Source organism: Pecten maximus, chromosome 6 (assembly GCF_902652985.1).
Source record: "Pecten maximus chromosome 6, xPecMax1.1, whole genome shotgun sequence".
Lineage (NCBI taxonomy): Eukaryota > Metazoa > Mollusca > Bivalvia > Pectinida > Pectinidae > Pecten > Pecten maximus.
In genome coordinates this window covers 29,977,924-29,990,135 of record NC_047020.1, presented here as the reverse complement: position 1 = coordinate 29,990,135, position 12,212 = coordinate 29,977,924, and the positions used below count along the sequence as shown (strand labels likewise).

Genomic DNA, 12,212 nt, shown 5'->3' with positions numbered 1-12,212 from the left:
TGTATGATCATACTTCAGGAATAGGGGACACCATGTATGGAAGTTTGAATCAGAATGCAAACTCGTCTTCGGGGAACAATGATATTTATGACCATTCCAGAACCGCGGTCAATGGGGACACATATGATACATTCCAAACTGGAGCATGCGGACAAGATTATTACGATCATACATTTGATGGAGAAACAACCTACGGGCACCTGAGAAAAGATGCCAGTGGTATGGAACCAGTTGACGATATGTACGACCATTCCGGAGCAATAGTCCGAAGTGACGGAGATATGTACGATTCTTTCCAAACGGGGCGGGGTGGACAAGAAACACCTTCCGATTTTATTGAGTATTCGAGTATCAATACTGGCTATAACTACTTGTAGAAGGTCGGTAAGAATGTGACTCTAAGTGGGAATCGGTACGATATAAGGAATGGGACAAAACGAATCAAATGACTGCTTGGTGAAAGGAAATAGATATTAAGAAGTCTGAGCATGTTTCAAAATCAAATTCCAACTTATGAAATAGGATTCGACTCATAATTTGGTTCTTTGTTATAATTTAATCTAATGCTATTTAGTGGTTATGTTTTTCACGTTTTAGAATTTGATGTATCCTTTTGATTATGTCCATCCTCATTAACAGTTAATTTCACCTCTCTGTTTGTGCTACATATTAGCTTCATATACATATATCCTGGTTGATTATCCTGGCTGTTAATACGACTTTTCCCAAAATAAACCAAACCAAATCCTAGTAAAGTGTTTTCATTTTTATGGTTTGTATAGTTTTTTTCTTTTCGCTTGTTAAAATTTGACTTCATCACTCCATTTTATGGGCGTGGAGGATATTGTGTTATCCGTGTCCCCGTCCGTCCTCTCGCGTCCCATTCTGAATCAATGGTATACCTTGAGAGCCCCTCATACAAGCCCCTCATACAATCTAAATCAGATCACATGTTGGTGTTGATTGGTCCAGGTTAAAGCGTCAAACGTGACCACCTTTTTTACGGAACACATTTTTTAGAATCAATGTCATAGCTTGAGAGCCCCTTAAGAGATTCGGTTCATATTCACATGATAGTATCATAACACCAAATGAACTGGGGCATAAATGTCTTACAGACATTGTCTTGTTTGCACTATATTAGTGATTATCCCGTCAGTTATATGCATTGCTTTTTGTTGTATATGCTTTGTACATATGCCTAACTGTGTTTTTTTATTATTTTTTCTCTCTCCCTTTAACTCCTTCATAAGACTTTATATCTGATTTTAACTATATACACCATTTTGTGCATTTTAGTGACGTTATGTGTATCTTTTTATTGACGATATGTGTAACTTTAATGACGTTATGTATACCTTTTATGACACATTATGTATCTTTTAGTGACGTTAAGGGGGCCTTTTGGTGACGTTATGTGTACCTTTTGGTGACGTTATGTGTACCTTTTGGTGACGTTATGTGTACCTTTTGGTGACGTTATGTGTACCTTTTGGTGACGTTATGTGTACCTTATAGTGACATCATAAATATCTTTTATGACACATTTCTACCTTATAGTGACATTGTGTGTACCTTATAGTGACATCATAAATATCTTTTATGACACATTTCTACCTTATAGTGACATTGTGTGTACCTTATAGTGACATCATAAATATCTTTTATGACACATTTCTACCTTATAGTGACATTGTGTGTACCTTATAGTGACATCATAAATATCTTTTATGACACATTTCTACCTTATAGTGACATTGTGTGTACCTTATAGTGACATCATAAATATCTTTTATGACACATTTCTACCTTATAGTGACATTGTGTGTACCTTATAATGACATTAAAAGTATCTTTTATGACACATTTCTACCTTATAGTGACATTGTGTGTACCTTATAGTGACATTATAAATATCTTTTATGACACATTTCTACCTTATAGTGACATTGTGTGTACCTTATAGTGACATTATAAATATCTTTTATGACACATTTCTACCTTATAGTGACATTGTGTGTACCTTATAGTGACATTATAAATATCTTTTATGACACATTTCTACCTTATAGTGACATTGTGTGTACCTTATAGTGACATTATAAATATCTTTTATGACACATTTCTACCTTATAGTGACATTGTGTGTACCTTATAATGACATTATAAATATCTTTTATGACACATTTCTACCTTATAGTGACATTGTGTGTACCTTATAGTGACATTATAAATATCTTTTATGACACATTTCTACCTTATAGTGACACATTTCTACCTTATAATGACACATTTCTACCTTATAATGACACATTTCTACCTTATAATGACACATTTCTACCTTATAGTGACATTGTGTGTACCTTATAGTGACATTATAAATATCTTTTATGACACATTTCTACCTTATAGTGACATTGTGTGTACCTTATAATGACATTATAAATATCTTTTATGACACATTTCTACCTTATAGTGACATTGTGTGTACCTTATAGTGACATTATAAATATCTTTTATGACACATTTCTACCTTATAGTGACATTGTGTGTACCTTATAGTGACATTATAAATATCTTTTATGACACATTTCTACCTTATAGTGACATTGTGTGTACCTTATAGTGACATTATAAATATCTTTTATGACACATTTCTACCTTATAGTGACATTGTGTGTACCTTATAATGACATTATAAATATCTTTTATGACACATTTCTACCTTATAGTGACATTGTGTGTACCTTATAGTGACATTATAAATATCTTTTATGACACATTTCTACCTTATAGTGACATTATAAGTATCTTTCATGACACATTTCTACCTTAAAATGACACATTTCTACCTTATAGTGACACATTTCTACCTTATAGTGACATTGTGTGTACCTTATAGTGACATTATGTGTACCAGTCCTAGTTAACGTACTTTTTTTATCCATCACACTTTTATCCTATCTCTTGATAGCCGTGATATTTACATATGATTCATGTAATGATCGCTATTCCCGGCTGATATGGTTATGTTTATATCATATACGACTCGAAATAAAATTTCCTTAATATAGTTGCTATTGTTGTGTTATTTTTCAACAGTTCTGATGAACGTTTCTCTGTGATAGGCAGCCTTTCTAATTTGTTCAAAATCTTCATATAATTGTATTAATATTCGTCCTCATATTGATCAGGTTGTGGGTGATTTTTAATAAGCTACAATTGTTGATGAGTGAAATGTATAATACGTTATATATAATTGCGAATTTGGTGACGAGTTTTCGTTTTTAGATGATTCTGTGACTATATTCTGATTATGGATGGTGTGTACAGTCCACAGGGGCTTGAACACGTTCCTTCGACTTAGGGCGTGACCCCTAAATTTCGTATAACGTCCATAATTAGTGATTCAGGGTTTGAACCCAGGGGTAATTGTTTTCATCCCAGGTAATCAGAATGTAACAAGCCCCTGTGATACAATCCGGGGCGATTTTAAAGTAAATTTTACTAAAGTTGAAATAACACATGGGATGATTTGCGGTTTTTCTCTAAGTGGTCCATTTTAGTAAGAGACGTTGCATGTTATACTTAATTCACAATTAAATCTACTGGTTTTAATGGATTAGCATTTATGTATAACTAACGTTCATCGCCTTGGACATGAAGACATCGAAAGACAAAAGTTTTGTCAGACAAACTTTTTAGTTTTATGACAAAGAAATTACCCTTACTTTTTATAAGGAATTTATTGAATCTTGAACTGAAGGGAACGATTTTAAACTCAAAAAGGAGCATGTCGCTTGATTTTCAGACACCAATCTTTAAAAGTAACCAGCATTCAACTGTCAACAAAGGTGAATGATAGGCGTGATGATTCAAATTTCCGTATCGTAAATTCTTCACCAGCAGATAGTAACAACGTTACTTCCCCATCGATATTCGAGGACTTGCTCCCAATATCACACGGCCTGTGCGGACATTTTTAGATACCACAATCTGAATCTATTCGTGACAAATTTTGGTGTACAATTTATCTTTTACAGGAAATGAATTTATTTCATACAGGTATTTGCATTCATTGCCAGAATATATTAGTTCACATTTAAATGGGATGCCCAATGGCCTATCAATTGGAAACGTACATACTGGAATAGTTTAGGCTGAATACAATATATCATATAAAATGTATGATTGACCTGTACGCTGCTATTCAACACTAGCTTCTACAAACATAATCTATATAGTTTTGCTCATTATCAAAGTTAAAGTATTATACCATTTATGTTTACCAAGTGTATGTTATATTATTCGTTAATACATGGCATGCATTTTCTTTAACATATATGTGATTTGATTTGAATATTGGTTTTATGTCATGCTCTTCATTTTGGAGGAAATAAAGGTAATAATAATTAATATAATGCACTCAGGGAGATGACGAAGGTTGACGAAGATTTGTGCGGTCGAAATATATATGATTTTATTGGAAGATGGTTTAGTCTTTTCTTTTGAACGTCCTCAAGTGTCACGATGCTCGATCTTAAGCTTAAGTTGACTTGCTCTCTCTGTACTCTCCAAATGATTCTGAAGGACATATATCTTTTGTCCATTACACTCGTTGTATTGACAGTTTTTATCTCGAACTGAAACCACAAAAACGACAAAGCTTTACACACAATGTGGCTACCACCTATACCGCCCAGGGGACGTAATTCTTCCTAAATCCCCAATACAATTTTACTAAACCCTAATTAAGAAATAATTTACCAACATATCTAACACTTTTATTAAACCGTAATAAATCACTCGTCTTATCAACAAAAAAATAATACCGCCTGTTAAATCAGTCATGCATTAGTAAGTTCTGGGCAACTCCTAAGGCTAATCCTCGTGAAGGATCTTGTCTTTAGCATGCCCCAACGTTATAACCGGAAGTTGCACATGGTTAAAATTAAAGCCTCTAATTCTGTCTTACTGAAAATGGAGAAAAAACATCTGCTGGAAGTGGTAAGTTTTGATATTTATTATATGCTGGTGCCTGTTCGCGACGTTATTCACTTTCATTCTTTAAGGGGGAAATGCAGGATACCGGGTGTCGGATGTAGAATAGAAACCACAGGCGTCTACCAGTCTACTGCAGTACATATACATCTGGTGTAGAAATTTTATAAAACATAACGAATGATAGACAACTTTCACCGGCCCACTTTCACGAATATAAATGAAATTTTAAAAAATATTTAAAAAATTGACATTCTTTATATTCCCGAAAGTTGTTTAAATACTGTGTCTGGTAGGGTGGCGAACCCGATCATTTTGTGGCGCACGTGCGACTTTGTGTATTTGACACGTCAACAGGTAAATTGTTTGAGGTAGCTGAAATCAGCTATATAGCTGAAAATGACAGATTTCCCCAACCTGTTGAACTAGCGACCTCTCTCTTTCCAAGAAACCCCACTGGCCTTACTCCAACAATATTGAGGTTGACATGATGAGAAATTCCCAATAGATACAGTACTAGTGTTACCTCAAACTTCCCCATGGCGATTACCCGATGCTAGCTGTCACATTTTTAAAGTTCAGATTTCAGTATCATTTTGCAATCATCAAGGAGTTACAAGGAATTATAGTCCTCAATGTATCAAACGTGTGTTACCTGTAAAGGATTGCATATTATTATGTGGGTTCATCAATGCGTATATATACTGCTTGCCGTGGCCCGGTCTCACGCTCTTGGAGAGCTGACCAGCGAGTAAGATTCAGGTGATCGTTGGGTATTTTGTCGCACTACAGACTCCAAAAGCACACGACGTCACTTTACGCAAGAATCCGGAACGACAACGGTGAAGGACGAAGAAGTGAACCGTTACAAAATTATATGTTTTTCTCTTCAAACATTAAGAACTTAAGATGACAGAACATCAGCACTCACTTTTCACTAAAAAAATACAAACAGTTCATGTTGATATAAAAACGGAACGTAAATACCTAAACTGGTTATCTCCCTTAGCTCTCTACTCCACTAGGGCTGCGCTCCACTCACAAAGTACTGGTAGTGGGTAACCATGTTGATAAAGATGCGCACATGTTGTTGGCATTCCTACTCTTGATGGTTATTGGCTACTTGTCCTCTGTGTAGCATGCTTACACAAGGAAGATTACTGAGGGTACCAGTCAATGTAAATAACCAAATAGGAAATAAAATGAAATTGCTGTTGTTTTATTACTAGTATTTGTTTCATATAGCATGATTTTTGTGTTTTGTATCCACCGAAACGTCCATCGGCATGTTTGAAAGTTAGGTCAATTCAGCCATGGAAATCACATACAATGTAGTTATTTTTGCCCTGATTTGAAAGTGCTACCAGGAAAATAAGAGGTCGCGGATAGCACAATAATGTCATTTAATAAATTGACCTCATAACTTAAAGCAGTACCACTTGTCTATTAAGGTGGCGTAAAGGAAAATCCCTCCTATCATTCATTAATGTCAATAATACAGCAGTTATCAACAAGTTTAACAATTTTAATTAGAAACTTGCTCAAAATGTTATATTAGAGCACTAGATCTTGATTCTGTTGATTAGTATTCAATCTAATATTGTAGTTTATGGAGATATTAATCTTCTGATCCCACAGTGTGCGATGTGTTATAGTTTAATTCAGCTAATAAGCTTAATTGTTTTTATATTCCAGATAGAAACTGATAATGAAGATGAAACCTGCAGAACTTTTGTGTTACATGGTGAAGATCACACACTGGGGAACTCTCTGAGATACATCATCATGAAAAAGTAAATTAACAACTTTTCCTGTCACTGGGACATTTTCAAAATAGGAAATGATTGAAGATAGATCTAGTTTTCTCAAAGGGCAATCTTTTGGAAACCCTTTTGGAAAGTTGCATTGCATTGTTTTGATAATGATTATATTATTTTATTTGTTTTGTGTAGGGCAATAATGAGTCTGACATATTTTTAACTTTAAAAAATGCAGATCTGTTCTTTTATTTTTTGATAAATCATTATCTTATTCATTGCTTTGTGGTGAAAATCAGATTCTTTACTCACTATGAACTGAAATCAGTTTTTTTCTGAAACTCTGCAAACACCTTCATTTGGTAAGAATGACGATGAAAATTATACTTAACAAGGGCCTGTCTTTATGAGGGGCATAGGTGTCAACCATCACGGATTACACAGGAAGTGCCCGGAAAATTATTAAAATTTCCCCTAAATCCGGATTTTGTATAATTCCCAAATCAGGGGTAACTTTTTCTCTTACCCTGGACAGGGATATCCGCAGTTTTACCGGGGTGAGATTTTCTTATCTCACCCTAGGGAAAAGACAAGCTACACATGTTCTTTGCATGTTCTCAACAATTGCATTTCGTCACGTCAACAAAACCCCGAAAATCTTAGATACTTCGACCCTGGACTAATTATGTACAAACAAAACACCCCCACAACCTGTTATAATTACCGTAGCCGCCTTGGCCTGGGGCTTGGTGAGAAAGGTTCAAGTTCAAGTTCATTTATTACTTTAAGTCTTACGACTCATCAGTGTAAACATATGTATACAGGATATTTACATATATACAAAATGTTAAATTGGCCACAGGAGAATGAACAAAGCTATAATATAATATAATAGTAACATCAATCAATATTATTATTACAATATATATATATATGTATATATATCTCATGCTTGTGATCGGCACTTATTTGCCGCTAACAGATATTTCCCAAGATTACACAAGTCTTTAACATTATTTGTATTAAGTAATTGAGTAAGCTTATATACACTTGGATTATTTCTATAATAATATTTTAAATACTTCTGTCTTAAATCAGAATACCTAGTACAAACTAAAACAAAATGAAATTCGTCTTCTATATCATTAAGATTACATAGAGTACAAACTCTGTTACTTCTATCAATGCCAACATATCGCCCAGATTCAATATTCAACTTGTGAGCTGACAGTCTGAGCCGAGCAATTTCTTTCGTATAGCTGATATTAACTGATTTTGTTAGATACGATTGTAATAGATTTTTATCATTTAATTCCCTGTAAAGCAAACCTTTCGACATATCTATAATAGCGCTATATCCATTTTGATTAAAAATGTCAAATAATCTTTCCTTAATTATTGCAAAAGTAGAATCGTTTCCATTCTGGGCGTCCCAAATATAACCTAAGCCTAAGCGATTCAAATCATCTTTGATTTCACAGACCCATTGGTCCTTAAATAGGAGCATATTTTCATAACACGATTTCAATATACAATTTTCAGTATTGAGCAATTTAAACCAATATTTAAAAATTCTAAGTTTCCTTGTTATGTACAATGGATAACGGCCTAATTCGAAATATACCATCATATTTGGAGTAGATTTGCGCACACCTAACAACCTTTTACAAAAATTGACATGAAGTTTTTCGATATCAGGGCCTTTATGGAATCCCCATATTTCTGAACCATAATTGACTATGCTACTGACATATGTATCAAACACTGCTAATTGAGTCTCAATATTAAAATACTGTTTCTTACATACCCTCATTAATGCAAATAAGGAGTCGGTCACCATGTGTGCCAACCGACCAGTGTATACATTGCATATGTGCCTAGGTGGCTTCATTATATTTGACATGGTCAGTTGATTTTGTGATTACAGCTAGGCTGCATCACTTCAAGAACAAACACTGGTAATATCTGTCAACAAGATTTAATTACATGGATGCCAATAATGCCTTTCTTAATCGTAGCTGACAGTACCAGCATTTGTACTGCCGCCAACTTTAATTTGACAGTTGCAAACTGTCACAAAATCCGAATTTCAATTTGGGCCGGGGAAAAAAAAAAAACGCCTTTTACCCACAGATCAGATCTACTAGCCTTAGGCCATCAGGCCGGGGTTTGTTCTTGCCCGCATCAAGATATAGCTAATAAATAATATAAATATTCATTTTGGAAAATTGGTCTTGTTGAAATCTTATAGATAGGATAACACATTATTGTACAATTCATTATATGAACTACATCACTTTCACAAGTAACATTATAGTAGAATATTTCTTCATCAGTAAGTTATATTTGATTTTGTTGTTTACAGCCCTGAAGTCCAGTTCTGTGGTTATAGTATACCTCATCCATCAGAAAACAAAATCAACTTCCGCATCCAGACAAACGGTACATAACAATGTGTTAGGAGATGTAATTCAGACAAGTTGTATTGTGGTTTAAGTCAATATAGTGTACAAGTTACCTTGAATGAAGTTGTGTTTTATCAACTTATACGTAATTCAAACCAATGGTACTTTAATATGTTGTGTTTAATCAGTAAATATTATGCCCAGGCAAGCAGTACTTCCAAAAAAAATGTTTGTGAAGAAAAATCATGTGAATAATTCTAATGCTAAGCATATGTATATTACTTAAACGTTTTCGAGTTATAATAATGCAATTTAATATGTAGCTTTTTTTTTTTTTTTGTCTGTGTCATGCGACTTTTTGATTTGGAATTCATGTACATGTACTGGTATACAGATACTACTCTGGTAAACTGTTCAATCTCATGGATCTCGTTACATTTAGGTGCAAATGCTACAGACATTCTGAAGAAAGGACTGACTGATTTATACCATGCCTGCGACCATGTACTGAAAACATTTGAGGTAGGGTTGGTGTGTGAATAATTTGCATACTGTTGTTGTATGCAATGTCATTCCTCGGGTTATAGAATTATATAAATAACCACACAACATCAACTGGTTAATTAGATGTAAATAATTTACCAAACAATTAAAGAGACCAACATTGCTGTAGATTTCGTTCTCATTAAACAGTGATTTCTTGATATAAATGGTGGAATTGGATTGAGATATGACAAAGCCTGAGTCTATAAAAATGTTATATGAATAAGTATATGTTTACAAGTTTTGAAACACTGTTAACTTTGGTTGAAGTTTGTAAAAAATATACTGATTTGAGTACTTACAAAACACAGTAATGGACACATTTGATTTTTGAAACTAAAGGAAAGTCTGATATATTTTTTTATAAATATTATGCCTGATAGTGCTGAGAATATTTTCCAGCAGTGATTTTTACTGTTATAGTTGTTTTAAACTAAACATACAAAGACTGCAGAAATTGCTTTAAAAGCTCTAGGCTGATCCGATCGGCTTGGTTCTTTTAAGAATGCTGTTACCATGCAAATAGTCAGATGTCTTTCTTGATGTTGTAATATCTTCTCAATCAGAAAAATATCACTCACACCTATTCTGCCTACCCATATATTTTGCCAAGGCAGCAAGGTGCTTGTCATTTTGTATATTAACCTGAGCTTGACAATGAAATTATGTCACATTTCAAATGCAATTCTGGATGCTATGTGCAATACTTTAGTCCTAATCATGTAAATACTTAATGCTTCCTTGTATCTTTAAGTGACCTGCAAGCATCAAGAGATTAAGATCATCAATTTCATATAACTGCACAATATCTTTTCATTTGACATTACATTATTTTCTCAACTTGTTTAAAATGTGCATTGTTGTGTGTTATGCTAGATTTAAACAAGTACATATCAATAAAAAAAAATTTGAAAGTGACTTTTAAGGAAACACATAGCATTTTGTTTTAAATGAAGGCTTGCTGATGATAAAATTCTCCAGGATTTTTTTTTTTTTTTTCTTTTTTTTTGTTACTGGTAATTTAGAATTTCAGAAAACAAGTGTTTTAGATGACTTTGAATGTCTAACTTCATAATATTGTCATTGTGTCATATTATAAACAAAATATATTTTTCCACAGCAGGAGTCTACAATTATTGTAAAATGACCATACTACTGATTTTACTATTTCAGACTGGCATCAATAACTACAAAAAGCGAAGATTTCCACCTGATTACGAAATGGCATCTGCTGACACCTGACTTGTATTGTGGTATTTCATATGATGACTATGATATCTTGATTGTAAAACATTACCATCATGATGCTGTGATAGACCTGGACAACCTCAGTGAGATACGGTCAGCCAGTCTGTACTGAAGGATTTTATAGACCATGGAAGCATGTACACTATTACAAGCAACAGAGAACATTTCAATCTTTAAATTGACCCTGCACATATCAATTTCAAGTCATTGGATCAATTACAATTATTGTGCTTTCAGTTGAAATGACTAGATCTGAAGCTTAAAAAAGAACCAGCTTACCTCATTGTGACTACATGTACAATGCATTTCAATATATCAGAATTACATGTTAGGACTCATGTGGAAGAAATGATACAGGATGCTCTATTCTGTGGAATTTTAAATGTTAAAAAAGTGTTAAGATTTATCTGTTTTTATCTGCAGATGTTATGGAGTATAAATATTATATTTGTTGATTTTCAAATGATTTAGTCAACATGACTCATTATTGTAAATAAAACAATATTTGTGCCGTAAAAAGATGTTTTTCATTAAATTCCTTGGAAAGAATGTTGCTAAAGATATATAGTTCATGACAATCAGCTGGCATTAAGTTGGGATTGGAAAACATCACAGTTGAATGCATTCATAAATGATATATTAAAATTATGATAAGGTGATCTCAGACTTAATTATGATTAATAACCGACATGTATTGTCTTGTGCTGGAAGTTCCCTCCTTTCTAGGAACAAACACCGATGGTAGTTTCCACAGTTTGATAGATGTTTGTCAGATGGAAGGGAAGTAACTCTTTTGACATTGTACATGTCGTACCCAGTCGATGTCAGTGCCACACTATGAAGAGGTTCACAATGTATGTACATACTGGACCTATTTCAAAACCATATCTAATCCCCACCCCATCCCAGTCCAATATGTAAGATGGAAGATAGAGAAAATAACAGAAAAGTTAAACTTGCAGGAATGAATGGTGGTTTGCCAGTCGTTCAAAATGGCGTCCTTCCATAATCTGTCATTAAAAATAAATCTTGTTTCTCAGAAAGTGGTGGACAAATCTTTCTTCCAAGTTAATCAAAGTTGTTGCATAGTTGTTCATTAAAGTCTTCCTTTAGACACTAACAGGGAAAACATTGCAAATTTCTTCAGATGTTTATTTTGGTGAAGCATTAGGAATTGAACTCTCTATAGTCCTATGGTCCAACATCCCCCATATGACTTAAAAAATTGTCACAACTCACAGTGTCCTCTTTTTAAATA

General features: G+C 33.7%; 1 protein-coding gene across 1 annotated transcript; it reads left to right on the top strand.

The window, feature by feature from the left end:
* The first annotated feature begins 4,917 nt into the window (after positions 1 to 4,917).
* On the top strand, positions 4,918 to 11,473 carry LOC117329503 (DNA-directed RNA polymerases I and III subunit RPAC2-like). The gene is made up of 5 exons (XM_033887467.1): positions 4,918 to 5,007; positions 6,697 to 6,794; positions 9,124 to 9,200; positions 9,606 to 9,685; positions 10,880 to 11,473. Exons 1-5 carry the CDS (start codon positions 4,942 to 4,944, stop codon positions 10,946 to 10,948), a joined length of 390 nt encoding a protein of 129 aa, XP_033743358.1. The 5' UTR covers positions 4,918 to 4,941; the 3' UTR covers positions 10,949 to 11,473.
* The last annotated feature ends 739 nt before the right edge of the window (positions 11,474 to 12,212 follow it).

Bases quoted from the DNA above. Each gene is read 5' to 3' on its own strand.
- LOC117329503 (XM_033887467.1), top strand. From the start codon at position 4,942: ATGGTTAAAATTAAAGCCTCTAATTCTGTCTTACTGAAAATGGAGAAA. The intron at 6,795-9,123 runs GTAAATTAACAA...TGTTGTTTACAG, and splicing joins AGATACATCATCATGAAAAA to CCCTGAAGTCCAGTTCTGTG. The intron at 9,686-10,879 runs GTAGGGTTGGTG...TTACTATTTCAG, and splicing joins ATGTACTGAAAACATTTGAG to ACTGGCATCAATAACTACAA.